Raw genomic sequence first — 23,899 nt, forward strand, 5'->3', positions numbered from 1 at the left:
ACAAAGTTCAGCATCCCCTGGAATGTTTCTGTCATATAATCTTCCCATCGTAATGACTGTTGGAATGTTTAAGGAACATTTTTATTAATGTCATGTTTGTATGACAAGTAGATTGTGGACAGAAACTTTGGACTTCAATCGTTTAATATTCATTGGTGATTCATTTATGAATTTTGGCAGACATAGACTTCAGCTCCCCGCAGCCATGGGAAGGATGAGCGGGTATAGCTGGTGGATGGATTGAAATATTTTTAAAAAAGTCCCTAAATAATGTTTATCATTATTTTTGGCATTATTTGTCATTTGCCAGTTCAGTATAGGTCAAGTTTTCTTTTTTTTAAATTAGATTTCAAACATAGTGTCTTTGCAAAGTTTAGCTCCTTAACATGCAAATCATGTGCGCTTAACATTTTGACTTTCTGACCATTTCTGAAGGCGTCGTGAGAGATTATTTTAATGTATTTTTCTTACCCTTTGATGCAGCCATTGGTTTTTATTCAATGTTAAAACTATGAAAAACAATTGGCAGTACTATTAATGTTTGCGCGACCATGCACTGCCAGTGCAGATTTAAAAGTTTCCACTGCATGACCTTACAACATTTTGTAACTCTGACAATAATGAATGTAGACTGGACGCTCACTGTGATAAATTATACAACTCAAGCAAGTTAAAACGGTCGACTTATTGATTTTTATACATTGCATAGAAATTAATAAAAAACTAATGGCTGCCTGGAAAAAAGAAACAAATGGAAATCACTCAAATTGAGCAAAATGTAAATGGACAGCACTACATTGCATTTCCTGCCAGGTGGTAATGCAGGATTGGATAAAATAGAGTAAAAGGTGGCTTCGACCAACTGACCACAAATGTGAAAATAAGGATAGTAAATTTATTTAAGTGTTAAATATGTTAGTGGTTCAAATTTATAAAAAATAAAAAAAATAAGGCTAATGCCTTTTTAGGACCAGCACTTAAGTATAACAGTGATCTGTCATCCTGCAGGTCACCAGTTTGCCAGACCTTCCTCCAAAGTGTGCTGGAGGAGGGTCTGGCTGGTCCACATAGCATTCGGGGATGGGAGGAAAATGTGCTCTGGTTTATTGGCATTTCTTTAAACCAATCACAATCGTCTTGGGCGGTGCTAAGCACCGGAGAAAAGCCTCGGTGCCGCTACAAAATAGGCTCGGAAGGAACTTGTTTTGGTGGAACGTGTACGTTTAAAAGTAGTTTTAGTCGCGCAACAGAAAACTCAGATTGGGCAGATAGTCTAGCTAGCTGTCTGGATTAAAATGCCAACACAAAGGAAGCCCAAGGCAACGGATATCCGGCCTAAATGAGTGAAATCCGGCGGATTTTCCGGCTCAATCCCGGAAGTGGAACATCAAGGATATAGACTACCAGTTTTCAGACCATTTCCTCAAGATTTCACTTGCAAATCTTGCCTCGGCACTGTGCAGGATAATCCAGTTTCCCTCACAGTACTCTACATATTGCTACACAGGTTTAGCTTTTGGACTCTTCCTATGAGGAAACAGGGAACAAAGTGTTAAGGATGCAGAATTTAGCTGTCGAGTACTGCCTGGAGGAGAGATAAGTTAATCCTGAGACAGAGAATAAAGACAGCATGGTGCAGGAAACGGATCATTAAGACGTTTATCAAATACAGCCAAGTAAAAAATACAAAAACAAGGACAGAATATTAAAATTCAACATGGATTTATTTGTTTACATTTTTACATTTTTTTGACAATTAAACAGTCCCACAGTTTGTTTGGGAGTGACTTATCACAGCTCAGACGCTGGACTTATTCAAGCTTACAGGCATCTAATGGATGCACAGCAGCTTCTTTGTTCGATTTTAAAGGCAGAGGCATTTGGGGGGAGAAAGCCCTTCATTGGGGAAAAAAGGAAGGAAAAGTAGGATGACACATTCGTCCTTTCAGCTTTTGTTATCTCAGTCTCTTCTTTCAGCATGCTCATTGAGGGCTAGGCAGCGATGTCAGGCTAGTCCCTATCATCCTGTCATATCTGGGAGCCTCACATTTCACAGTCAGAGAAGATTTTTTTGTTAGTTCAAATTAGTTCAAAGAGAATCATTCAAATTAGTTGAATTAACCTGGGTTTTTAGAGTTATACGTGTATGTGCCAGGGAGTCGGTTCTCAGTTTTTGATGGATTAACAAAGGAAATAGAACATTTATAACCCTCGGCAGCTCTCTCACACTAAATACAAAGGTCCTAGTTAGTGGGAATAATAAAAAATGGAGTCGAGCAGGTAAAGGATGGGCGAGATGGGCTCATTTCCACCGATGATGAGAGTCATTCTTCAGAGCTACATCGTGTCTGGCTGAATACTTACCAGGTCTCTTCGGATCATCTCTGCCTCTAAGCCTAATTTGCTAATGACAGGAGAGCTGAGAAACAATAAATGTCATCGCTCCGCCGCAATTTATTCCCGTCTGCAATTATGCTCCTTATCACACTGTATTAACTAAAGCAAGGAAACACCATATATGGTAATTACTCTGAGTGAGATGTTAGAGAGATGGTAACTGATAGTTGAAAAAAGGCGTTATCTGATTGTGAAGCTGCAGCCCTGCTTCTCACCCCATTACCCTCACATGCCATACTCGTTCATTAACCACTTACCTCAACAAGCATGACACGATGAGTTTTACGTTGTCTGGTGTGTGTGGCCCATTTATCATCCAGTCATCGATTGCTTTAAAATGTAATAGATGTAGGACTCATCCTTTTCCCAAAGATATTACTGAAATAATATACCCATTCAGAGCCATTTGTGCAACTCTTGTATTTTAACATCTGTGCATTTTTTTTCTCCATTATTTTGCCTGTATTCACTGAGGTGATAGACCAGAATTAACCACCTGCACCAGCCACGTGCAGTAATTGATTTGTGTTTGTTTTTCCTGTAACTTTTCTCATGGTGAGCCCACGGAGAGGTTGGTTTTATGCTCCCCCTCTGTTCCTGTTTTTCATTTAGCAGACGTCATCACCTAAATCCCTCCATCTTCATCTTCATCCCCTGCCTCCCTCTCCAGCCTCTATTCTTCCAGTCCGCCAATGACGATATTCCCACATCAGGCATAGGCAGTCACAGCTGCGTTCGCAGGAACTCTTGCACCCCCTCCATGGCCCCGCCTCAATGCTCCATGCATTCACAAACATGACACTGAACACACAGTCTGTGATTGATGAGGTAACAACCAGGCTTTGAGCTAGAAAATAGCATTGTTTTACTGGATGAATTCAATACTCTGTCTATTTTTGCTATTTCCTTTCAGCTTTATTTTTTATACACAGTGCCGCTACCTCACCAGCATGTTTCTTACTCTTTCTGATTAGTTTTTATTATTGGTGGCTGGCAATATGCAGACATTGTTGTACGTCACCACATCAGGTAGTTACTGTTTTGCAAACCGCTGCACAAATTTACATCTTCGCGGAAGCAGAAAATAGAAAACATGAGCGTTTATACTTTTGTTCTTAGGCTGGATGATTTCGACAATTACAACCAAACAATAAGAGCACATGCAATTACGTTTGAATAATGTTTACCAAAATCACATGCTCCATGTGTTTACTTCAGTACCTATTGGAATTTGTTTTGTAGTGTTTGTGTATGACTTTTTTCCCATATTGAGCCACGAGAGCACTCTGCAGGTAAAACATGCTAATTGCCTTAACAGTCGAAATAGCTCTGGTGTTGTAATGGTAGAAACACACAGGTTACTTAGATTTGGGTTGTGCTTCATTTTCATTTTGATTATCAACCCATGAGCCTTTCAAGTGCCCTGTGGAGTTTTACTGTATATAAACAAAAGTTATGTTAATATTCAGTGATTCTCACCAAAACGCATTATGTGTATCCTTGAGGTCTAGCAAACATGTTGAATGCATTTCCCTCCTCATAAAATACTTGAGAAGCCAATTTTGTTTTAATATTTGAAATAGTGTATTGTTTACACTCCTGTTTACTAGCTTGCAGTCATACTGACTCCCTTCAGCGGAAAAAGTTTGAAACTGACAGGAATATGTATTGCGTTAACCACGTGACAAAACGAGTCCACTCATAAAATAACCGTGCTCCTTTGCACTACTAGTAGTAAAATAAAATAACCTCCACGGGTACCTTTAAACTTTAAGGACATGCCTTCTAAAAGCTTGTTGAATACTCAGGTGCTGGTGACCTGATACCTGAATGTTTTAAAGTAGATGAAAAGTCCTTAAGGGATTGGTTGCTCTCAATATTAAAAGGTCAGACCACACAAAGTACAAAAAACACATTTTCTCATTTACCTCTTGTGTTGTAGGCACGCAGGTAGTTTTGGTTTAATTGGTTACACTTTACTTGAAGGTATCTACATAAGAGTGACATGACACTCTCATGAACGTGTCATAAACATTATAAACAAGTCATAAACGTTTATGACATAACGCTTCTTTTAGTAAGTGTCATTCGGTTTTTGTCATGACAAGTTATGGTTAGAGTTAGGGATAGGGTTCATGTGTCATGACAGTGTCATGACAGTGTCATGTGTTCATGACAGTGTCATGTCACTCTTATGTAGATACCTTTTTTTACCCAGGTTTTGAGATAATCTAATATCTATGCTTCCATCCTAAAGCAATGGTGATGAAGAGAAGTTCAATTGTGATGCTCAAAGCATTCAGTACATTTAAATACAAATGTTTATTTGTAACATCAAGTAGGCTATGTACCTAGCCAATTACACACCAAAAACCTCTGTCTGTACACCTTTGATCTTCACCTCGTCCTACGTCACCTACGTGGATGTATCTTGTGCTGCTCTCCCAGTGACCGTTTCCAGTAACTCCAGTTCCGCATGCATTTGGCTGTGACAGCAAGCTTCGCTTTCCGTCACTTCTGCACGCTGACAAAGTGAAACCTCAGAAAAACAGACCATGCTGATTGTTCATGTTTCCTACGAACTTTGTGGTCACCTTTTTTTATCACGGTGTTGTTCCCCTCGTCTTCCCTTACTGCTGTCACTGTCTGCAACCATGGCAACAGCCAAAGACTTTCCAGGGCCTACAACAGGTAAATATCCCACTAGATGATCATTGCAAGCCAGATTTACAGTGTGATGCTGGATCTGGACCTGGGTCAGGACACATCACAGCCTCCACACAGCATGAGCCAAACCATCACCATGCATGGATGCTCACTCTGCTGACGCCAGCCGCTTTCTCTCCAGCCATGTCACAGGCTGCATAAGTTATCACACAATATGTTTCTGATTTGGTTTGCCTCCGCACAATGAAATAGATGGCTCTATGTGAGTGGCGCTGGGCTGGAGATTGTATCTGTGCCAGTGTGTTAAATTTCAATTTCAGATCAAGATATTATGCAGAAATAGAAGGGAACATCCAAAGTTCTTTGTGGAACTCTTTATCTTTCACAGATCACATAAACAATATTTCTGTTAGCCATATTGTCCTCGGTACGTTCATGATTTAATCTATGTGTATAGCATGTGGTTGCAGCAATTTAATTTGATATTATATTTATTTGTGAGATATATATATAAGTTTAAAACTTAGGGTTGTGTCTACGCCAGCCTGAATGGAAGCAGGATAGAAACAAGATTCCTAGTTCATGATGTCTCAATGTTAATGTTAGCTTGATGCTAGTCTCGCATTGCCAGACATTACTCCACAGCGCAGCGGAGTTTCTAGATGCTGCTATGTTGACGGTTATAAAAGCCCCTGCTCTCGAGGAGTTCTGTACCCGGCAGACAGTCACCTTTTCTAGGCTTAACGTCACTGCAACAGCCGCTGTGTCGGCTACGCCCGCTGAACAGAAGCGGGGGAACAATTTCGGCAGGGGGGGAAGATTGTCGGTACTACTACTTCCAGACCCGTTATACAGCTTGTCCATACACTGTGCAGTAAGAACATTACACTTTATGGTTGCATGCCAGTTTGTAAGAAAGTGGGAATCATCTTACTGTTCAACATATCATAACCTTGAAGCTGGCGATGGTAACGTTAGTTACAATAACATAACATAACATTACATACATAGCAAAGCGACCTGTAGAGAACACTGTGTCCCAATCCAACAATTCAGGCTATGTTAAATAAGTTAAATTGCATGTTTTCATTATGAGGAACAAACATTTCTGGCATATGTCATGGATCCTGCGTTATCATGGGTCCCACGTAACTTCTAGGCAAGTCCCGCTGTTCAATAGCAGCTCAATTGGTTGGGGTTCTAGCTGGTTACGCACTGGCTGCATCGCGTGAGCGTGGCGTTTCTGTTGCCTGTCAGCTGCGTGGATTTTTTTATGTCTTTACACACCAGAAACGTGTCTGACGCAGCGCTGCTGCTGCTAGCCTTGTCTGTACACATGTATGTTTCCCATTGATAAAATGAAATACCACGTTAAACATAAATATAGACTGATTTGATTACAGTAAAGACAACGTCGGCAGTATTGACGGCAAAATAGGCTACAGAATATTTCGTTCTGTATTGACAGGTGCAATATTAGAAAATCTTTTTAATTACATTTATATCTGCATTTATATCAAAATATAGATACTTTCAAACATCAACATGTCATTTATTAATATGTATTAGTGTCAAAATGACATATAAACATCTTTTCCTATTCTATTTTGCCTGGAAATGCTTCCAACACGCTTGCGTGAAAAATAGGCGTCGGTCCTATTTCTAGCATGCATGCGTTTTCGGCTTGGCTCGAGCCGCGCCTGAGACGTACGTGTCACGCAGGCAGTGTGTAAGCTCTAATCTGTTAACATAGGAGCCGAAATATAAACGGACACGCCACGCAGCTGACACGCTCGCGCGACACATCCAGTGTGTAACAGGCCTTAGGCATTGACCTTGAGTGGTTAAGGTCAGGATAGCCGATTGGTCAGGTGATAGGACCTGAACAAATCGGGTTACGTTACCTTGCGTAAGCATGGACGCCTGGCCAATAGTAGTGTGTGAATGCTATTGAATGGCGGGTCTTGCCTCGAAGTTGCGTGGGTTCCATAATAACGCATGGCTCCTACGTTAGCAGTTAGCGTGTATTAGCATGGCGGCGTTAGCACCAGTCAGGATCACTTCACCGGCTATGTCTTCATCGGCTATTTTTTTCAGCATGCTGGGTGTGTGTTTTTACAAGTATATCTGGCAACCTGGCCCGGCTGTCAAAATAGGCAATTGATACCAACACACAGGCCAAAACACAAACAGACATTCCGTCACGGAACAGAAATTTCAAAAGGAGAAAATACTGGCTTTAGCATTGTTGTCAGAAAACATTTCAGCTTAGTATGTTTCCTTAATATCTGATTGCACATTGTGGTCATTTGTTGATTAAATACAGTAAATATATTACATATTGCACCAGATCAGACACAATATGGCAAATGGAGTCATTGATGTCCCTGTGTGCTGCTGACATGTCTGTAGTTTTCCTGTTGTGACAGTGTGCGTAGCGTCTTTAATGTAATCTTAGTGTTTTAAAGAAAGTTGTTCTAATTTTTGCAACCATCTTGATTTAAAAATTTGCCTCTCTGTAGTTTGTTCCAGGATTGACATGCAAGTAATCAGTGCATTTACATCTGAATTAAACAAGCTGAAAACACTTTAAGATGAAAGCATTTTTATTAAGATGTGTTAAGATGACACATTCAGCTGCAGTGCAGCAAGAGCAGTTCAGCTTGTCTCATTCCTGTGAGCAGTGTGCATCAGCCGAGTGTGATATGAAAATTGCTTATGCCCCTTGTTGACAGCGGAGTCACCCGTACAGATCATTATATCCATCGACATGCAACCAAAATTAAGTTAATTCAACTGTTGTACCAAAACAGTTATTGCTTCAAAGTGAAGTGCCTGCTTGTGAGTCCTTGATAAAAAAACAATTGTGGTGGTTCTATCCTGCATGGAGTTAAACAAACTGCATGTTTTCACAATGCCATCTCTTTTTATTTTTAACTTCCCACACTGGGTGCAGGAAAATGAGGGTTGCATTTCATTAACAGAGGAGTATACCGAACATTGTAGGTACGTCTCCGCCGTCATTTCCCAGGGTCACTTTGCAAAACTGAGCACAAGCCATAGCCATTCATCAGCTTGAGATAATGAGAGCACACGAGGTGCACAGTAAAGACACAGCCACTTACAGTTTATTACAGGACAGACACAAAGGCATGCTCCTGCCTGGGAAACCTTCAGCTCGCTCTCTGCCCGGAGGACACCTCATGTTAAATAATACTTGTTTTAAAAAACCTTGGTCCTCAGCAGCAGAATGTGGCAGTGAGCAAGGGGGAAACACAACAGATAGCATGTGTAGAGGCTTTGGCGAAAGAAAAACTTAAATATCACTCAGAGCTCCACTTCAGTTTTCGCTGTGGCTAATTCCACATTTTGAATTGTGCAGAGAATTGTGGTATTTCCTATGAGTACATCCTTTATACCGCAATTCAAGCACTTTAAAGCAGCGATGTCAGGTTGCTCCAACTGTGACAGGAGCTCATTTGGGACTGGTGTGCTTTGTTCGTGTGTGTTAAAGTGTTAAAGCTACATCTGGATTTGTTCAAGTTTCTTGCAGGAGTAAAAAAAAAAATTATTTTTTTCATTGCTTTTTAACAAAGGTCTAAATAGGGCTGCACGATATGAGGAAAATACTGGATATGTGATAACGATAATGATATTCCTTGCGATAAATAAACAGATATTAAAGTGTACTCAGTTCTGCCTTTCTGCTGCTTTCAGTATTCTGCTAAAATACAATGAATTGCTTGTTGGATTTAAAACAAATGATAGAAAATCATTTCCAACATTCTTTTATTGAACAAATTGATTGTTGAATTCTATTTATAAAGGCACCACTAAAAAAAGAACGACTTGACTTTTAACTAACACAACGCGTCTTTTACGATGTGTCGCAGCCTTTCGCGATGTGTTTATTACGCCAGTTAATATCACAAAACAATATATTGTGCAGCCCTAGGTCTAAACCTGCATTAGACAGCGACGAAACATCTTGCGGGTGTTAATTTTGTCGCTCCACTTTTCCCTCCATTTCTCTCTGTCTGTGTCTCGTGTCAGATCCTAATGCTCTAGGACAACATGGACCTGACCACGCTTTAATCGGCGGTGTTGTTGCAGTCGTAGTCTTCATCACCTTGTGTCTGATAATAGTTCTTGGACGATATCTGGCCAGACATAAAGGTAAAAGAAGTCACTTGAGCGCCCTTGAATAACAATTTGTCTTGCTTGGAGTAAATGTATAAATGTCTAGTGTGTTTCAGCAGGTGGATAACTGGCTGTATGGCTCTGTGTGTCCACAGGGACGTACCTAACACATGAGGCCAAAGGAGCAGAGGATGCCCCAGATGCAGACACAGCCATCATCAATGCTGAGGGAAACCACGTTCATGCAGAGGAAAAGAAAGAGTACTTCATTTAGACTTCTGTTACTCTTTTCTTTTATTCCGTTTCATGACAGTTTTTGACAGCAGACATGCAATTTTAAGCTGCCTCTGCATCACAACATGTGCTGTTTTACTTTACTTATTATTCTTTTGTCTTCTCCAGAAAGCTCATGCTTGGATATGCTTGTTTTTCAAAGCATTCGCTGATAATTCTCCTTTTGTAACCAATGTAAACCATGTACAATTGGATTATTTTCCTTTCAGTTTTACGGTGCCTAAATGCTGTTTCTTTTTCTGCATTTCTTTCATCGCTTGCATTAGCTTTTTTTCTCTACCATCTTACTGTACCTGTTATACAACTTTTTGCTGATTTTTTTGTATTTTATTCTGAAGCAACAAGAAATGGGCTTCAACTGAAGTTTGAGTCAAGTCTTAGCTTTCCAAAATGTTTTGCTTTAAGAGTAGAATATGTAAAATACATCAATTTGATCAAACAAACAGGATTAAATAGTGGTTTTGGATGTTGCCTGGAGCTTACCCCACCACAGCCATACTGTATACATTAAAAAAAAAAAGTCATAAAACTGACCAGACACTTTGACAAAACAAAACATAACTGAAGCACAATCTGTGTGATTGTCTCTAGATGAAATCAACTCCCTCTCAGCACTGTCCGTATATTTCTGCATTGATTTACGGTACCTTTCAGTTTTTGCTCGTGCCGTTGATTTGTACCAACAGAGAACAAGTTAGAAAATTAAAAGCACAAAGTCTGAGGACTAACACGGAGGGAAAACACATCAACTGTTTCTTGTCTCAGGATTCAATATGAGTCTAGATGGAGAGATGGTGTCAGACACGTGATGAAGATTTCAGTACACTTGCAGTTAACGTCATGGATGAGGAACTTTCATTTTGGTTGGCGATTTGACGTAAGGTCCAAACTGAGTGAGTGGAACCTTCCGGGGGTTCATTATTCATGTTGAATTTTATTGAACAACTATGCTCAATGTGTGGATATTGCTGTAAAATACTTTGCTAACGTGAATATTGGTGAACAATACTGTTGAATCTTGGGATCCCTGACATATTACTATTTGTATATTAGAATATATATTATTTAAAGTATTCCACAAGTCTTATATTTGTTTTCCATTTATCTAATGAGAGGTTGTTTTGCCAGGCGGCATGTAAATATTGTGTAAGTATTCAATTTTAGTCAAAGATAAAACACTGGTTTTAGCTTTTCATTTCAGGTCTTATCTGTTCCCATCACTTTGAAGAGATCCTTTTCACATTTTTGAAGATTTTTTCAAACAGGGATTCTAATAAATTGCTTAAAATGTAAAAAAAAAAAAAAAAAACTGGTCAAAATATATGTATTTATTATTATGATTGATTGACATTTATTATATAATACTATATTGATTGATATTATTGCTGTTATTACTAAAGTAGTTGTCTGACATTAACCTATCCATTTTTAATTCTATCACTTATCATAAAAAAACAATACAAGGATCACCGTTATGGCCTTTGAGTTTGCTGCAAACAGTACTAATGACATGTTGAGGCATTGGTGAATCAGACATGCCCTCACTGTATATAGTCACTGTATCAAAGACATTGAACCACATTGCCAATGCTCATACATGTTATTTTGTTAGTTCAGTATGATGCTATAAATAACTCATTTTGTACAAAGTTTTAATCGCTGTAATTAATTTGCTTTTTATGGGGGATGTGTGAGGTTTGCTTTTCTCTCAGTATTGAATGTTCATTTTTCAACTTTACCACTGTAAAAAAAAAAAGGAAAAAGAGAGACTAAGTGCGGATTAAAATATGAACAACTTGAAAACTGCCATTTTGTTGTGACTAGGTTTGTACTTTGAAATGCAGTCAAGGTGATGCTTTTAGCTCGTGAATTAAGGCACCATTACCCACAATCACAATATCAGTCTGCAGCTCGACAGTTATACAAAAGGCAGCATATTGATGGACAGCGCAATGACCAAAGCTGCACTGTTATATTTATTCCATGCAACTGTTGAGTATTACTTAGCCTTTAGTATTAATAATATATGCAAAGTGTTGAAGAATTAAAAAACCATGAAGTTCCTCAGGAAGATTGCCAGAGGCTCTCAGCTCCACTCATGATTTGTGCGTTAATACAGGGTGACAAAAGGAAGACTTGAGTCTCCCTGAATTCCTCCCCCGTCTCACTGGAGCCGAGTTCGATGTGCTTGAAGTGGCTTCATGAAACTACCCGCAGATGTCAACGCAGCAGGCTGTTGCCCTTGTTTTCCATAAAAACTTGAGAGAGGAAGTAGGCTGGGAGAGGAAAACTGGAGGCAAACCACTTTGTGATTTGACTTTATGGTCAGGATGTTGGGATGCAGCTGATTGCTTTAATTTGAAGTGAAATGATAAGACTTAAGATGAAACTTTAGTGATCCCTCAGGAGAAATTAGATCATTGAAGTAGCAAATAGTAGCATCTAACAGGAAAAAAGACAAAAGGAATAAATGTCCTAAATGTGCTAAATAGATGACAAAATAAGAAAAAATAAAGAGTGAAACCGTAAAATGGATACAATGGACTGGATACAATTGTGGAGTTCAAATATATGCAGGTGTTGCCTTTGTAATTGTGTGAAATATAGAAAACGAGTATGGATCACTGATTGATTGGTACAGGTAGGCCTACTAGCATTCCTAGTCTACCTAAGTACTGTAAATAAGGATTGCTACAGGATTAATATGCGCTATACTGTAGATGAGAGGGGATTACTATGCTTAAATGCATTCTATACAACATAAAACAGAAGTGTGCTTATAAAAAGACCGTGAATATATGAGGGACATATGGGAAGATTCAAAATCCTAGTATTCCAAAAAAACATGGTGAGCAAATGTGCATTATATCCAAAGGGCCATATGTATGGACATAAAGTGTAATGGTCTGGATACAAGCATTATAAAAACTAAACATTTGACTAAAGCAAATGTTGATTATAGTATCTTTCATTTAACAGTAATCTGGATACTACACGTATAATAAACCCTACCAATTTAGAATAAAAAAGGAAGCACCTTTTATGGTCCATTATTGCTGCTTCAGTGACACAGATGGAGTTTTTTTAAATTTGAGGATGGATATAATAGCCTTGTGCAGATTACTGAGCTCATATTAAATATCTCGACATCCTTAAAGGGAGATCTGGTTCCAGGACACGGGGCCCGTGTCATTATGATCCTCTATTCTTCAGCTCCCATTGACCTTGAGCATAATGTTGCTTCCCCAGCAGACTAATGTTGCCATTATCAACACACTGTCCGGCCAGCCATCTGCCTGCTCCACACAACCCCCCCCACCCTCTCACAGAGGCGCTTCCCAATGCTCACTTCATAATCATTACCACCAAAAGCCCAGCCAGTTCAAATAAACATCAGCTCCCACTATCCCACTCCTTGGCGTTATTAAAACCTAAGTGCTTCGTTAAGCGATGTAAATTGAGATAGACTGTCTTGAATAATGCCTGGCAGAAAATAATGCTAAACATCCATCATAATTTAGTAATTGGATGTGGAAGAGGGCAACATTCATGTGCAATCGTAAATAGTGAGTTGGAAAATAGATTTTCTTTTTACCCTTGAAATGTGAGAACCATACCCTGGGCAATGTAAGAATCACAGCATGACCTCTGAGGAGGCCTTGTAAGTCTTACTAAACTGAAGAAACTGATCCCCACTGTATCCTGTAGGCATGGTCCATATCAGTCCTCCAGCTCACAATAAGCTCTTATCATTGCAGAACAGACTCTCAGTCTCTGACACAATCCTTCAGGGACAAATTGATATCTTAAAAAAAAAAAACATTATTACACTTTATCATATTAGTTCTACAGCACAATTCTGATTTAGCAATGTTGAACATGAATTATATAACTAATAGTCCTTGCAGTTGTATCTCCAGTCCTGTACAATACAGTCAGACTGGGTGTGGTACTTCATGAGCGTTTGCCTTTTTTCTAGTCTCCACATGAAGACTCTGGTAGAAATGTTTCGTATTTTACAATAACTTGGGCCAGACTGTTATCAACACAGTTTTTCTGTTTCGTCCCACAGTTTTGCTGCAGATTAGTGACAACTGGAAGAGCCATTGCAAGACTTCACATAAAAAGATACAAATAATGGTCCTTCTTTAAGATTAACAGCACGTGGTTTTGTGCAGAAACAGTAACAGTAATTCCACTTTTTTTCACTATCCGAGCATGTCAATTGCCATGTGTAATTCACCAGGCGATTTGCTGAGGAAGTAAAAGGATGAAAGGATTTTACAGATGGAGTGGGATTGCAAGGCAAATGCAGTATGCCAAACATAAGCTGTGAAGAAATGTTTGTCCTCTGGATTTTAATTACAGATTTAATAGGTATTAGTGACACTGTGAAGTACCCCGATGATTCATCCAAACCTTAAGTCATCACTGTATTTTCTGTCAACAATAATCACCACATTCCCAACTGGAAAAAAAAAATCTATCCAGCTATGTTCTTTTTATTCCATTAATATTGTGTCATCTTTCATATTGCCTGCCAGGTAGGACACATATTTTGGAAGCGTTTACGTGTAATCATTGCTCTGCACCCAAAGGTGAGGTGCAAAGAGCAGACGAGAGATGAAATTCACAATTTTTCAATATCCTCCTTTTCATTTTCAGAACTTGGTTTTGGGAGTCTGTTATCGTTGCCCTCAGAAGCCCGGGGTTGCATTGTTTGTGTAAATGGTTTTGTCTTTGATTGACAGCTCATTCTAATGGGGCAGTGGGTAGAATAATAATGCTATGTTGACAACACTGGTGCTACCTTTAAAAGAGTCATTGCAGAATAAATATCATGGTACTGCCATCTAGTATTGCAGGTACACTCCTTGAACATCAGGGAATTGTCAAAATACCCACAGCTTGATCAGTTGAATGTTTTCTTACTTTTATATACACTCACCGGCCGCTTTATTAGGTACACCTTGCTTGTTCCAGGTTGGACCCCCTTTTGCCTTTAGAACTGCCTTAATTCTTCATGGCATAGATTTCTTTGGTCCATTTTTGATTGATTTGGTGCAGATTTCAACACATCCCAGAGGTGCTCTATTGGATTGAGATCTGGTGACTGTGGAGGCCATTTGAGTGCAGTGAACTCAGCGTCATGTTCAAGAAACCAGTTCGAGATGATTTGAGCTTGCTTTGTGCCATGGCCATGGTTATCCTGCTGAAACTAAAGGGAGTAGTCACTGGATATTTTTTTTCTTTCAGTTCCATTCTCTGTAAACCCTAGAGATGGTTGTGCGTGCAAATCCCAGTAGATCAGCAGTTTCTGAACTACTCAAACCAGACCGACCAACACCAACAACCATGCCACATTCAAAGTCACATAAATCAACTTTATTCCCCGTTCTGATGCTCGGTTTAAACTTCAGCAGATCGTCTTGACCATTGCTACATACCCTAAATGCATTGAGTTTCTGCCATGTGATTGCCTTACACGATACTTACGTCAACTAACAGTTAGTCTATATCGACGACGTTTCACTTCGGGATTGCTCCGGTGCCGCAGAAAATTCCGCTGGATGTCCCTCATTTTCGGCCGGTAGTCCGTCACCTTCTGCTTTCTTTGTGTTGGCGTTCTAACCTCCTGTGGATTTCTGAGGACTATGGTTAACTGCTCCTCAGATCTCTGCAGGGTAAATCCAGACAGCTAGCTAGACTATCTGTCCAATCTGAGTTTTCTGTTGCACGACTAAAACTACTTTTGAACGTACACATGTTCCACCAAAACAAGTTCCTTCTCGAGGCTGTTTTGCAGAGGCGCCATCATTGAGTCTGGGGCTTAGCGCCGCTCATGACGATTGTGATTGGTTTAAAGAAATGCCAATAAACCAGAGCACGTTTTTCTCCCATCCCGGAATGTTATGTGGACAAGCAAGACCTTCCTCCCCAACGCTGTGGAGGAAGGTCTGGCAATGCAAGACTAACTAACAGTTGAACAGCTGTACCTATTAAAGGGGCCGCAGAGTGTATGTTCAAAACAGCATATTTCAATTCTTTACATTGTAAAGCTAATAAAGGTGGAGCACAGCTGAGCCTTCTGTAGCCTAGTGTGACTTATAGCTGCAACATTCACACACCATCTGTATCGCTGCTGAATCAGAGGACTGTAGGATCATTTCATGAGAAATGTTTTGCCTAATCATATTTGATGAGATTAAACAGATCACTCACACTTCCACTTGTGACAGGGCCGAGTGGAAGTCAGAAGGAGTCAAATGATCTGGAACAAAGAACATGAGCTTGTGTATCCCCTTGGATGCATCACCATGCCATTAGTCAGATGAATGTGTACAGTCAGATACAATTCCCTTGTTTGCTGCATGAGGGCTTCCACTTTGTGAGGCAGCGGCTCCGCTGTTCGAATCAGGCCACATGTAGGCCCGTGGATTGATGACTGAAACAGGGCTACCCACTGTATTTTAAACTCATTCATCCACACTGACTCACATTCTCTGTGGTGCATCTTGAAATAGCCTGCCCTGGGATTGTCTGTCTGCCATTTGATTTATTCAATATCGTATTTTTAGATCTAATTAAAACAAACTTTTGTATATTGTTTGGCTGAATTTTGAATTGCGCAGGCCCAGGAGAGAACATAAAGGGGAGCCTTATCTTGGGTAGTCTTTTTTTTGGGGGGGGGGGGGCTAGTACCTGTGGCATAAGGTATGCAATAAATAGAGCGCCATCTGTTTGGATTTGAGCACTTGAGATTCTTCCAAGGAACTCACCAGAGACTTAATTAAAGTTAGAATATTAGTGAGTGGGAGAATAATGTTCCTCCAATAAAATAATAGCTATGGGGACTCTTAGCATAAGTTTGATTTGAACAGATTTTCTACAGATTTTCTCTAGATCGAAAAAGACAGTGCTGCACTTTTATTAAAGTATGGACCTTTAAAGACTATCATAAGACATTACTGCTACTAAAATGTTTCTCTGAAAATAGAAAAAACGTCTTCACACTTTGTGCTGGAAGAGCACGGAACAGCTTCTAGAGGATGTACAGTATTGCTGGCTCCTTCAGCTAAGTCTTTTAAAAATTGATTAGATAAATTCTGGTCAACAAAGAATATTCTGTCTCATTATAAAGCTGACTTGTGATTATTTGTGAAATTATTGTTATTTTATTCAAATATATATTGTGGTATTATGTTGTTGTATTGTTTGTTGTAGTTGGAGGGTTTGGTGTGGAGGATTTATATCTTGTACCAGAAAATGTTCAATACATTTCAATAAATATAATTTCAATGCTTTTTACCGGTGGTGTTTTAGTAGCCGTTAAATCTAATAAAGTTCTGTAAGCTTTTTTAAATTCTAGTTTCCATTCATTCTAGGTGGGTCTGCCATTTCCAGCTAATGATGATGTATGTTCACACAGGAAATAACATGTTGAACGTGGAAAAGACGTGCTAGTGGCTAAATGGATAATTAGCCAGTTAATGAATGCCAGTACATTTTTGGGAAAGATGGTGTTCCACAAGCTCATTGTCACCTTTTACCAGAAGCAACTATGGCTCACTTTTGTTGTAAGTACTGTTGGAAAACCTCAGTGTCTCCAAGACGGCATGTGTCTGAAAACTGTAGTTCAAACATTCATAACTGTTCATTCATGTTCATTCATTCGTAACATTGCTTCATTACTGTAGTTAGAAGCAGGTTTGTGATTAAAGATGACTGTGCTGCCAACAACTGGATGGTGTCCAAACATTGTTAGTAGTGAGGAAAGTGAACAGTATTTAAGGAATAAGAATAAAAAAAACAACAATTATAACTACATATTTAATGAACATAACATAATGTTCTTTCTCCTGTGTATTCTATTATAGAAATTTAATTTTCAAATAACAAACACTCTCCAGTGCAAACAGAATAATAATGTGTAAACAGTTTATTAAAAAGGTTCTTACAAACTGCTGTGCCTGCAGGATGCCAGCTGTCTGGATGTGGGCGGACATCAGGCGTTGGCATCAGTCTCATTATCATTAAGGTCCCCCTCTCCCCCCTCTGCTGGATATCTCTTCTTTTTTCAGTACTTATAGTAATGGCATAGGACCACATTAGGTTTACTTGCCCCTGGTTTAAAATAGTGTCAGTAGCACAACTTATGCTTTGGCAAGATGTCTGTTGTTTGCACTGTACTTTTATCTATTGCATCAATAATCATTTATACATACACATCGCATGTGCACAATTCATCTTGCAAGTGATGCTTGTGTTTATTGCTTTACAATTTCATGACTATTTATTGTATTTTACATAACATATTCCAGTCGAGGTTTCTCAAGTAGTAGTTAGTCACAACCGGTAGTGAATGATTCTCAGAGGGCTCAAAATTGGGCGCTAAAGGCACACGGTGGTTTAAAGCAGACAGACACCACTTGTTATTGCTTAAAAAATGCACCTATGGTTGTTTTTTTTTAAGATTATTTTTTTGGGGGGGGGGCTTTTTCCCTTTATTTGTAGTGACAGTGGATAGACAAGGGAAGGTGCTAGAGAGAGGGGGGATGACGTGCAGCGAAGGACCGCAGGTCAGAGTCGAACCCGGGCCGCTGCGAAGGACTACATGGGGTGCACGCTCTTACTGGGTGAGCTATAGGTCACCCCAAAAATGCACCAATGGTTAGTTTAGGAACGTAGTTGTACAGGTGAGTTTCTCTTTCTCACATAATGCATTTCTGGCAGGCTACATAACTGCAGGGCATATTTACCCCAACAGTCAGTTTTACATGTTTGATTTCAAACATGAAAATATCATCAATATTAATCTCTATCTGTATTAAAGCACGTTGCAAAGATAAATCATACGTGAGAATTGGCCAACAGGTGACATATGAAGAACTTATCTTGATTTATAGGGTTGTAGCTGTTAAAGAGTGCATAGAAAAAGAGAGGGAAGGACCAGTGGGATTGCTGAAGCTTGAATACTTCCAGAGTAGCATGTCAGTGGTCTTTATGATGCCAGCCAGTCAGCGTGATGGTGAGCCTCAGGGATTACTCCAGAGAGACAGCTCCATAAGACAACTGATTAAATAGTAGTGAGAAGAGTGAAAATTTTTTATTCAGCCATAGTTAGTATTCATGGGATGGACAGCCATACAAGGGTTCACCTTGAGGGGTCATCAGGGGAGAAGGTCCAGAATCCCAAAGAGCTGCCAGGCCAAGTTTCCACATAGCACTTGGAAACACAACTGATTGTGATTTTAATTGCTTTGATTATCAAGTTTACTTTGGCTAAATTGAAAATGGTAATGCATCACATAGCGAATGAACAGACTGATATGCTGTGAATAGGAGTTCTGTTGTGCAGCTCTTGTGACATTGTGATAGATTTAACAGCGAAATCAATGCCGAACTTCAAGTGGTGGATATAAATGAATACGTTCCTCATACATTCAATCCACTGCATTAATTACATACTATTATTACTTTAATATGTGTGCATGTTTTATGGTATCTTACAAAAATAAAGTGAAGAATTGTGCACAAGAGGAGGTTAGGAGGCATTAGGAGGTTATATTTAATTATAAATATAATTACCTGCCTATGTCACTACATTTATTATATCACAGTTTTCAACTAATGCTCCAAAATAACTTGTGGAGGAGTATAGAGTACAAATGCTACATCTAGAAAGACTGGGTATGATTAATGCTTGTCCAGGAGTCTGTACAGTTTGAACTGCGGATTGTTTCTCTTATTTGCAACCAGCTCAAAGAAGGATAAATATTGTTCACGTTAGCTACAGAACAATGTGGGATCAAGCCACTGTGGTGCACATCTTTTCTCAGGACTGTGAAGATTTCTAAGCCTTAGTTTTGGAAATTCAAATTGTCAAAACCTTCTGTTCAGTGTCTGCAGCTTCAAGTAATCCAAAACAATACTATTTATATTAGCTTGGCTCTGTGAAAGAGTGCAAGCTATACAAAGACAAAACCCCTGTGTTGAAATACATCACCATGACGTTGAAAACTAATTCAATTATATGCATCGGCAGTTCAATAGACCTACAGAATTGGGTTATTGTCTGAAATGATGAAAAAAAGAAAAATACCAGTAAATCATGTGTGAATGAAGTTTAATGTAAAAATGATTTTCACAAAGAGTTGCCAAAATTGGCCTCAAGAACAAGGGATATCATTTCTGCAGTCATTTGCCAAGCTATTTACTCTGCATCAACTACAAATCCTTTTTACTATGCATCTTCAAAGGTATTCCTATAGTGGAGAGTACTACAGTGGTAACACTTCACTTTAAAGTAATAATCTTAAAGATTATCATTTCAATTAATATCTATTAAGTCTCTATATATCGCCAAATGAGCTAACATGATGGCGACTGAGCCTATGGCCCACTGATGAAAGCCCTTACATTTTCAGTATTACAGTATGAACTGGGTGTCTGTGGCAACATTCCCGGGAAAAATCACAAGCAGAGCACAGTTAGTGATGGGTTTTCCATCACGCCAGAAAGAAAAGAGTGATGATTACAGATGATGAAACAAGTGAAAGTGAGATCCAAAAACACACCTAGAAATACCGCCTATCGCCCAGGTGCTGCGTCGCCGAAGGGAACAAAGCAGAGATCTTCGGGATTGTAACTTTAAGTCCCCCTAATCATTCATAGCAGTATACAAACTTATGTTTAATTCATGAAATTGTTTATAACACACTATAATGTACAACACTTGCTAGCAATTCTCACTTATCCTATGAAGACATATTTTATATTATTAACTGTATTTGACTATAATGTCAACAGCAGCCTCCACTTATGACTGTCCATAGGAGAAGTTGTAGTTTTTTTTATAATACATTAATAAACATTTCAATCTGCTACATAATGTGTTATAAGCCATAAATTAAATATTTGTATAATGCTTATAAATGCTAAATAGGGGTACTATTGGGGAGTGTTACCAATATGATGTAGCACAGTGTTTTTTTTTTAGTCATTTATGTAGATTGCATAGATTGCTGCCTTTGATCATAAAAAAGAACTATGCATTATGCACTGCTCTAGAGGAGGAAACATGGCAAAAATGTACAGCATTTTGCTTATTATGCTGTATAGGTTGGCTCATTGAATCAAGGTTACATGTTTGGGTTTTGATCGATAGGCGTTGCATCAGACATGGGGCGTGAATAGAGTAAAGTCAATACGGATGATGAGTTTCATGATGAAAACCAGGAGATTCCAGATATGTTGTCAGCAGGATAAAAGTTGATGGATTTAAAAGCTGACTCTGATGTGTTTTTTCCCCTCAGTCCTTTCATGATTCAGCTCCTCAATGTCACCCTAGTTATTTAACAAGCAATAAAAGTATGCAATGGTCTCACCATGAGTCTTAGCCATTTAGGTACGGTCCCATTGCCCGCTTTCATTTATTGTAAAAATATGAATATGTCACATAACAATTAAACGCTGTGAGGCAGGAAAGTGGAAGGAAATTAACATCACCATTGTCCCACCACCTGCACCACCTTGTCCCTGCAGTTTTAGGGATAATGATGTTAGAGTTGCTGAGACCCCTGATCAGAGGAAAGGGGAAAGCACCCCAGAGATTTCCAAATACTCCAAGCATAACCTTTATCTGCTGAGCCATCTTATTGACATGTAGCCCAAACTCATAATGCCTAGGTAGGATAATCATCATACAGTAGGTGGCCTCTATATACTTCTATTAAAATTACCAATGCCGTTATATAATATATACAGCGCAGTCTGTGAGATAAAGGTTCTGTATTCCAGAAATGAAAGAAAAAATTGACTCACTTTAGAGTGCTGACGCTCAGCTGTTTTTATGTATAATGCATTGTATCTGTAGATAGATACTGTTGTAGAACTCTTAGCCCTTTCAGGGTTTCACCCAGGAAATTGCATATTGAATGTGTTGAGCCACCCATCCATCCTGATTCAGTACATCTTGCACTTGATGAGCCTGAATAATACGACCTAAAATAGTCACATTTGTTGTGTGAAATTGTGTCTCTGCCTTTCCCTGAAGGTTAATGTTTTATTTCATAAATGTGTCACTGTATACCTCTTATGGACTGCACTGTATGTCCATCAAGTAACTAAGAATGGAGAATACAGAAGCTGCCGGTCAGTTACAATAACAAAGAAGAAAATATTGATCTGATTCCTATTGTCTTACGTTCTGCAGTCTCTGTTGATGCTTTTGAAAAGCAGCTGAACTTGTTAAAACTCGCTTTTGTCTCATGTTTGTAACTTCGGGTTTTAAGTTTTTAATCTTTTATTTCCATTGGTATTTTATTTATTTTTGCTTGCTTATTTTCTGTCGGATCCTACTGTGTTTTGACAAATGTTTATCACGTGAAGCACTTTGTGACTTTGTCTGTAAAAGGTGCTACATCAAATTATCAACTTAGTATTATTATTATCGCCATTTTGCACTTACACCTCAAGGCACAAATTCATCATGGCTTCAGTTAGAACGGCAGTCATTTTTGGCAATGTCAGGATCATCTGCTGGAACGTCACGAGTGCTACTCATCAGTTCACTTACCCAAGGAATGAAGGACATTCTCAATGTGCACCAGTAAGCAAACGAGCACTACAAGTGTTTCTAGTGAGCCATAAGTCAAACATTTCTCAACTAATTTCCTTGGAATTGGCACTTTGGCAAATTCAAGTAAATTTTAAAGCAGCCATATTATGCTCATTTTCAGGTTCATAATTGTATTTTAAGGTTGTACCAGAATAGGTTTACATGGTTTAATTTTCAAAAAACACCATATTTGTGTTGTACTGCAGTGCTCTCTCTCACTGCTGCAGATCCTCTTTTCACCTGGTCTCTGTTTTAGCTACAGAGTGAGACCTCTTTTCTTCTTCTTCTTCTGTACTATCTTTGATTGCACTACATATGTGCAGTAGCTCAGATGTAGATCATGTCAGCTAGCTAGCTCCATAGACAGTAAAAGAAAGGCTGTTTCTACAACTTCGGTCAGTTACAAGGCAGGATTAGCTGGGAGACTTCTAAATGAGGGCGCACATGTAAGTAGTTCTTTTGTAGATTATGGTGAACTTGTGTGTGTTGTAGCAGTGCTTTGCTATTGAGAACGAGGTAGCATGCTAGCATTAGCATTAGCATGCTAACGAGCTAATGGTTGCGGTTAGCCTGCTCGTTTCGGCTTGTGACGTCACAAGCCGTGCCGATTTTGAACAGCTCACCCAGAGACTGAAGGCAGGACACATTCAGAAACTGTATATCACTCTAAACAGCATGGAAGGATTTTTTTCAGAGTTTGTATGTGTGAGGAAGCACCAGATACACCCCAAATCCCAGAAAAAGTGATTTTTTCATAATATGGGCACTTTAAGGGTTGTGTAGTCTGTCTTATGTTGTATAGTCATGGCAGAAAGAAATGAAAGAGAAAATCAATGATGCATTTTCAAAGTCATGTGCATGGAATGAATCAAATTAACAATGTGGAGTAGAAACAATTCTGTCTTTATTATAAAGAGCCTTTACAACTGATTCCTTACAAACGGTGGCAAATCAAACTCCATTGGTCATTGCTTATTCAGAGCTATTATGAAATGATGTTAATCATTCCTTCAATCATGGCAGGTGATATTTAAATGTAGAAAAGACGTATTCTTTGTGATTCCTGTCAGCTCATGTGATGATGGCAGAGAAACTGCTTGACTAATATATTTTTAATCCAGCAATGCATACTGTAGTATATACAACTATTAATTAAATCATTTGATTCATTTGTGCGTCAAGGTGATGCTTTATAAACCTTTAATGCTTGTGTTTGATATATCTTTGTTTAATATTTGATATTTAATGAAGTCCTTTTCACAACCATGCCACAGCGATGAACATGTAGATACCTGCTCTATGGTGGATGTGTTCTTTTTTATTAACAGAAAAGCCAGTTTAAGATGCATTAACCCTGGTTATTTAGAGGAGGGAAGACTGTTTAGTCTTAGCCATATACACTACACTCATGATACAGGCATCAACTGATTGATTTAGCTTTGAGACCTTACTGTAAAAATGCTAACTGAGAAAGGGATCTTAGACCCAGAAATGCAGGATCAGGGGTTGTATGAGGTTGCCCATCCTAATTTAGAGTTAAAATCCTGGGGGACAAGCTGGAGTTGTGGATGCACCTGGGAGTTGAGCTCTTCTCGATAAACAAACTGAAGAAGCAAGTTAGAGGTCTGACTAGAGTGAGTATCTACTCTCTGAGGGTGAAACGAGAGTATTCTTTTAAAATCATAAAAAAAAAATTTGGGCCTTTATTTTGGCAGGACAGCTAGGTGAGAAAGAGAGAGGGAAGACATGCAGGAAATCGTCACAGGTCGGACTCAAACCCTG

At 39.0% G+C, this 23,899-nt stretch overlaps 1 protein-coding gene across 3 annotated transcripts in view; it reads left to right on the forward strand.

Moving 5' to 3' along the window:
• cadm2b (cell adhesion molecule 2b) overlaps positions 1 to 11,304 on the forward strand; it is a 181,709-nt gene extending 170,405 nt beyond the window's left edge. For 2 of the 3 annotated variants that reach the window (XM_031297478.2, XM_031297476.2), the window contains 3 exons: positions 5,062 to 5,088; positions 9,118 to 9,240; positions 9,360 to 11,304. In XM_031297478.2, the coding sequence (XP_031153338.1) occupies positions 5,062 to 5,088; positions 9,118 to 9,240; positions 9,360 to 9,478 (269 nt within the window). In that variant the 3' untranslated portion in view covers positions 9,479 to 11,304. The remainder of the gene's footprint in view (positions 1 to 5,061; positions 5,089 to 9,117; positions 9,241 to 9,359) is intronic. The other variant, XM_031297477.2, reaches the window with a different exon arrangement.
• Positions 11,305 to 23,899: the final 12,595 nt, after the last annotated feature.

This window comes from Sander lucioperca, chromosome 5, assembly GCF_008315115.2.
Source record: "Sander lucioperca isolate FBNREF2018 chromosome 5, SLUC_FBN_1.2, whole genome shotgun sequence".
Taxonomy (NCBI): domain Eukaryota; kingdom Metazoa; phylum Chordata; class Actinopteri; order Perciformes; family Percidae; genus Sander; species Sander lucioperca.